The 7,023-nt window shown below is 38.6% G+C and overlaps 1 protein-coding gene across 1 annotated transcript in view; it reads left to right on the top strand.

Annotated features, from left to right (window-relative positions):
- Positions 1–6,787, top strand: part of LOC123119853 (probable bifunctional methylthioribulose-1-phosphate dehydratase/enolase-phosphatase E1) — a 9,313-nt gene extending 2,526 nt beyond the window's left edge. Inside the window, exons 2-12 of the mRNA XM_044539796.1 lie at positions 309–445; positions 528–623; positions 2,358–2,477; positions 2,789–2,878; positions 3,305–3,466; positions 4,414–4,569; positions 4,727–4,876; positions 4,957–5,058; positions 5,866–5,975; positions 6,054–6,172; positions 6,526–6,787. Coding sequence (XP_044395731.1) covers positions 309–445; positions 528–623; positions 2,358–2,477; positions 2,789–2,878; positions 3,305–3,466; positions 4,414–4,569; positions 4,727–4,876; positions 4,957–5,058; positions 5,866–5,975; positions 6,054–6,172; positions 6,526–6,617 — 1,334 coding nt within the window. The 3' untranslated portion in view covers positions 6,618–6,787. The remainder of the gene's footprint in view (positions 1–308; positions 446–527; positions 624–2,357; positions 2,478–2,788; positions 2,879–3,304; positions 3,467–4,413; positions 4,570–4,726; positions 4,877–4,956; positions 5,059–5,865; positions 5,976–6,053; positions 6,173–6,525) is intronic.
- The last annotated feature ends 236 nt before the right edge of the window (positions 6,788–7,023 follow it).

The raw sequence follows: 7,023 nt of genomic DNA, 5'->3' as shown, positions 1-7,023 counted from the left end.
TACACCTAATCTCCTATTTGTCTTGACGACAACAACAAAGTATATCTTTAAAAGGACAGCTTTTGAACTACCTTATATGCCTAAAAAAGTCACTGATAAAAGTTGTCAACTAATCTTTTTTCTTCAAAATATCATCTTTGATATGCTTATAAAAAATGTAAATACAATAGTTTGTTGTGTTATAAATTGACTTGACCATAGGAATGATATGTAGTGTTGTAATCCAAAAGAAAGCATGATTTTGTATTAGATACTCTGCTTGTACTATCAGTGACAAGCTGACAACATGAGTTGTTTATCTGGTGTAGGCGTGCAGAAGGAGAGGATGGTGGCAGAGGACATGTACGTGATGTCAGCAGAGGGCAAGGTGATATCTGCACCAGTAGCAAAGCCATGGCCATACAAGCATCCAAAGTGTTCAGACTGTGCACCTCTGTTCATGAAGGTTGTCATGTTTCCTTTGTTTTATTTGTTCTATTGTTTCAGATTCCTTTACATGTGGTCTAATTTCCTTAATGTTTTTGCAGTCCTATCTAATGCGAGGAGCTGGAGCTGTGATTCATAGCCATGGCATGGAGACTTGCATGGCCACGATGCTCAATCCTGGTGCAAAGGAGTTCAGGGTGAATCCTCATAGTCTTTTTTATATTTCCCATGGAATTTAGCTAATTCCCAAAGTCTCATTTGTATTGCATAATATTTTCCTGTAGTGCTTACTACTAATGCAAGTTCAAAAATTAAGCACATCATGTCTGAATTAATGCTGAGATCGGGAATTCCTTATCCTCATGCAATACAAACAACAACAACGAATAAGTTGGGGTAGGCTAGAGCTGAAACCCATAAGATCTCGAAACCAACTCATGGTTCTGGCATGTGCATAGCTAACTTCCACGCACCCCTGTCCATGGCTAGTTCTTTGGTGATATTCCAGTCCTTCAGATCTCTCTTTATGAACTCCTCCCATGTCAAGTTTGGTCTACCCTGACCTCTCTTGACATTATCAACACACTTTAACCGTCCGCTATGCACTGGAGCTTCTGGAGGCCTGCGCTGTATATGCCCAAACCATCTCAGACGATGTTGGACAAGCTTCTATTCAATCGGTGCTACCTCAACTCTATCACGTATATCATCATTCGGGATCTCATGCAATACAATGCTGACAATAAAAGTGAAAACCACGTTATGGACACCTTCTGATTCTGATTAATTGTGAAAGGATAATCATTTATACTTTCCATATTTTCATCTCCATCGTATACACTTCAAGAGTTATTAGCATGTGCTGTGCTGCTGGTTAGCATATTGACTCAGTAATCGGGACTTCTGTTTTTTTCCCTACATTCCTCTTGTGTCATGCAAAAACATCACGCTGGAAAATCATGAACACTAGCACATAGAGTTGCAAAATTTCTCTATATGTAGATTCAGTCTGCCAGTGACATACAGATATGCATCCACTATTTGGATCAGTGATACAGACTGTGATCTTATACAGACCCCCTAAGTTGTGCACGCCATGAAGTTTATAACATTTAGAAATGTGTATGGTTGATACATTGATTCGCAACTCTTATGGTGGGGTGTGTGCGATATGTTTTGTCCTGCATGTAGAATGTAGATAATAAACACAACTACATATGCCATATAATTATGCAATATATGTGCCTTGAAAGTCAATTAGGAATAGTGAAGAATAGTTGCCATGCTGACATATTTGAAATTTAAAAATATAAAATACCGTACTCTACATGTTGCATGGTATACACAACACGTAGGTTGCTATATGAAGTTCCCCCACTGCTAGTTCCCGCAGGAGTCTGGGCCGGGTCTCATTCCCAGTGTGGCTGATCATCCTCTCAGACCAGCTACTGATCATTGCCTAGGAGATTTCTCGAAAGTCTTTAGTGCTCATTTTGGGCAACTCTCCAATATATTTCTTTCGTTGAGTGGCATGTATAATTCTCCTTTAATTGGATTAAGGGATCCTCCAGATAATTTCTTTATGCCCATCAAAGAACCTTGAGATGCAGTCACTTGCGGACTTCTTCAAATTGTTGGAAGTGTCTCAACCCCATACCCATTGTTTTAGTCAACGAGGTTAACAGCAAGATTCAGGACAAAACTATAGTAACAGAGCTCTCAAGATACCACTGACATGTGTGGTACTAATAGGTAACTGTAACACAAATAGCACAGACTTTTGAAAATATTATTCGTGTGTGGACGCACGACTTACAGTGATAGTTGATCCTGTTTTACATATCTCTCAGCTTAATTAAGTCCATTGCTATCTGATACTAAATGAATTGCTGTATTTGTGACCATATACTGCTCTGCTGATCTTACTGCAGATATCACATATGGAGATGATTAAAGGAATCAAAGGTCATGGGTACACCGATGAATTGGTGATTCCCATAATTGAAAATACTCCTTATGAGTATGAGCTCACAGACTCTCTAGCTGAAGCGGTATACTACTAGTGTCCTTTGTTTCAAGTTTCCATCATTTCAGATTCCTTGAAATCCAGTCTATGGGTGCAAATACAACCTTCTATTAGTTTTTAGTTTTATTGTTCTCCTGAATTGTACTGTTAATCAATAGCATCATCTCATTCATCTGATCATTTAGTCATTACCCTATAATCAAGCTGATTAAAGGGCACGATTATTCCTTTGTATCATGGATAGTTATGGCAACAGCAAAAAATATTAGTTACAACGAGATTAGTCTATAAGAAATATGGTTGGATCTAGCAGCACTTGACACTAAGTTATTACAGATCGCAGCATACCCTAAGGCAACTGCTGTCCTGGTACGGAATCATGGAATTTATGTGTGGGGTGACTCCTGGATCAATGCCAAGACACAGGTATGCTTTATTTCCATGACTTAGGTTTCTGTATCAGTTTTCAGGTGTGGGTGCTTATTCATCTCCTCTCATTGTCTCTTCGTCTTTTTTTGAAGTTATCAGTTCGTTTGGTATAATTTCTTAGATCTATGATCTATCTCCACACGCTACCCTTCTCTTACTTTTAAAGGTCATTTAGTGATTTGCATCCAAACTTTCTGAAATTTAGTCAACAGTATGTTTTATCCAATCTAGATTATACATATGCAGAACTCAAATAAATTCTCCATTGTAGCCCTCTATAGTAGCAGAGGGATAGTTTATTCCTCTTTTTTATGAGAGTTTTGTAACATAGTTTTTGTGTGCTGTGTTGAGGAATAATTCTTATGCTTCCTGGAATTTATGCGAGGGCAGATATTCAGTACGTTCTATGGTCTTGCTTTTCAGGCTGAATGCTATCATTATCTTCTTGATGCTGCCATCAAGATGTATCAGTTAGGGATTGACTGGACAACTCCTGAGCATGGTCCAATAAACAGTGCCAAAAGATTGCGTAGTGTTGCAAGTCCTGGGGTTCCTAATGGATGTCATACAGCCAAATCATCAAAGGTCAGTTCTTTTTTCCATTAATTTGTGAATTCGATCTCCTTTTGTAGTACTCGTAGATCATTGTACCGTGGACAACGGGGGTTGTAAATCCTGTTTTTCTCTGATTTTTATTTTTCAGTTGCAGGATGTTACTTAGTGCAAAATGGTCCCATATACATTATTGAACAAATTCAAAGTGTTTGACTTAATTTGAATTATGTAATTTTAGTTGAATCCATATATTGGAATATTTCCATCTGAATAATGCCCTGGAGATATTTATTTAGGTTCTGCACATTACTTCTGGCTTGTATGAATTTTATCAAGAATTTTTGGAGTCAGTTCGTATTTTTCCCAACTAGTTCTTTTTTCCTCCAACCCAAACCACTCAAGCAACCAGCCATCATCTTGCCCAAGCTGCAGCCCAGTCTCATAGTTCTCTTTCTCTGACATGTGACTGTATCATCTTTGTCAGATTTCTTCAAGAGTAAAATCCATTGAGGCCTAAAAGTATTCAAAGTGTGTCAAATGAGTCCTAATAGTATGAAAATGCACACCTGAGTCCCAATGGTGCAAATAGTGATTCATCGCAGGTCTTACCCGGATCTCACCAGCTCGCTAGAGCATTGGACAATGCCATGGGGGCTCTATTTTACAAAAAAAAGTCTCAATTCCTGCAAAACGCGAATGGCTGAGAAAAACATGAATTGACCTCCAAAATATCTGGGAACAATCACATAAAAATGTAGAATCCATGCACATCCCTATCAATTTTGTTTCCAGTATCTGGACTTAACTCAAATTACATAATTTAAATTAATTCAAACACTTGAAAAAAATACATGGGACAACTTCTGCAATAAGTAACATCCTTGCAACTTGTACAGTATATTATTACTTGTCCGGGCAACCCAACTGTTTGATTTTTTTTCTTGATTACCTGTACTCACACTGTTTATTCATTGCAGCATTGTGTTGTACTTGACATCGAAGGAACAACAACACCAATATCATTTGTGACTGATGTTATGTTTCCTTATGCCCGTGATAATGTGCGGAAGCATCTGACTTCTACATACGATTCCGAGGAAACCAAAGAAGACATCAAACTTTTACGCATCCAAGTAAGTTATGGTAAAGGAATTTAATGATGTCCTGTGAAGCTAGCTCTTGGAGCATCCAAAAATCAAACTTGATAGTACTAGCATATAATATTTGATTTCCTTGCACAAATTAGTTTGTTTTACTCAAGTTCTAACAGACTAGTGACCAATTATTCAGGTTGAAGAAGACCTGAAAATCGGAGTTGTTGGGGCTGCTCCAGTTGCACCGGATGATGCTGGCAAAGAAGAGGTTATCAGTTCTTTAGTCGCTAATGTTGAAGCAATGATCAAAGCAGACCGGAAGATTACATCATTGAAACAACTTCAGGTACCTTTCATATTCCATTCCAGTGCTGGAAACATATATCTTTTCATTTGATGGAGTTATGTTCTATTGGCTAATTCCAGGGACATATATGGAGGACTGGGTTTGAAAGGAAAGAACTGCAAGGAGTTGTTTTTGAGGATGTTCCCGAGGCACTGAAGAACTGGCAATCTCAGGGTATGAAGGTATGTATCCATTTGGTCAAACTCTTCTGAAATGTGAACTAGGCTTTTGAGGCATAAAACTGGATTGTCATCGGATTTGTTTATTTTTCATACTTCATAACTGAGTGATTTAGGTCAGAAAGTTGACTCCTGAGCTAAAGTATCAAGAACAATGCCCATGACAGAACTCTGTAAATCATTGACAGAAAAATAGTGTGCTTTTGCAACGTGCCCAACCATTGAGATGGTCATCAAACATTCCGTTGCTCCACGGTTCGTCTGTTGTACTTTCATGCGCATGACTGATGCACGTAAGCAAAATCGGTTTGAATAAAGCAGAATGATTGCTACGGAATCCTCAGTCCTTCACCATACTGAGAAATCAAATTGTTTTTTCGGCTGCTAGGTTGTCAAAAGTCCTAAATGTAGTGAAGCATGGCGAAGCACAGAAATGGTTTTCTGATAGAACAGAAGGATCTATCTTTGTATTAGTTGAACATGGTAGATGTAACCGAGCTCCGTTATACTTAAAGGAGAATAAAGTAAAAAGGAGTGAAGAAGAAATAGTGATACATGTAATAACTACTCCCTCCGTCCCAAAATAAGTGTCTCAACTTTGTACTAACTTTAGTACAAATTTGTACTAAGGTTGAGACAGATATTTTGGGACAGAGGGAGTATATGTTAGTTTAGTCATGTGACATGGTCTTAGAATGTGAATGTTAGCTAAAATATAGCTAGGATTGTAGTTTCAAGTATATTTTGTCTTGTGTATGTATTCCTGTGTAGTGTCCAACTTGATAAAATATCATATATGCTTTCCAACAGGTTTACATATACTCCAGTGGCAGTAGAGAGGCACAGAGGCTACTATTTGGACATACATCTTATGGTGATCTGCGGCAATTTCTGTGTGGTTTTTTCGACACCACAACCGGGTAAGCTTTCAATTTCTTGTTCTATTTGTCCTTTCAAAAGTGAATATGGAATTACGATTCTCTCTCACTCGTACACAGAAACAAAAGAGAAGCAAGGAGTTATTTTGAGATCTCGCAATCACTTGGGGTGGACAATCCGTCTCAAATCTTATTCATCACAGATGTGTTGCAAGAAGCCGTTGCTGCAAAGAGTGCAGGTATGTCTAGGCTAGTTCCACTCTGCAGTACTAGGATATTTGTGGACAAATCATAGTTTTGTCTTCTGGAGTGTTCACACTTTCCTGGCGTGTGTGCGCACTCACTGGCTGAGATAGCACTTCCTCCGTTTATAAGATGTTCTAACTTTTTTCTAAATCAGATGTATATAGACGCGTTTAGTGTGTTTGTTCACTCGTTTCAATCTGTATATAGTCCATATTGAAATATCCAAAACGTCTTATAATAGTGAAAGGAAGGAGTATTCATTAAGGAGTCAACATCGATTTTATTGTATATGTTGAAATATCTTATCTATTAGGAGTAAACTTTGATTTTTATTGTATATCTTCAGGTTTCGAGGTAATAATCTCCATTCGCCCGGGGAACGCACCGCTTCCTGCGAATCATGGTTTCCGCACTATCAGTTCCTTCAGTGAGATCTGACAAATGTGCAAGAAACGAACATGCCAGAGAATCTCTATTGGGTGTGTAACATGACACTGCTTCGTGGCCCCCTGGATCATGTTCTTGTAATAGTAGTATAGAGCCTTTCGTAGGCATCGGATTGCAATAAAACAAGGGTGGCAGAATAAATGAGGAAGAATTTGCAATTAGTCCTGTGCATGTAAACGTGCGTATGTGTGTGCTTCAGTGATTGTACTTTGGGTTTTTGGGAAATCCGTGTTTGCCAATGAGAGAACAGAACTTTGCCTGTCCAAACCAATGACCAAGCCCAAATAGACAGATTTTTTTCGTTCGGTCTTATCCGGTTTGCCAAAGAAAAACGATCTAAGGGACGAGACAGTGAAAGATGACGAGGCAGGGATTTGTTGGGATGGACGGCTTGGCC

Source organism: Triticum aestivum, chromosome 5D (assembly GCF_018294505.1).
Source record: "Triticum aestivum cultivar Chinese Spring chromosome 5D, IWGSC CS RefSeq v2.1, whole genome shotgun sequence".
NCBI lineage: Eukaryota > Viridiplantae > Streptophyta > Magnoliopsida > Poales > Poaceae > Triticum > Triticum aestivum.
This window is presented reverse-complemented; position numbering and strand designations above follow the sequence as displayed.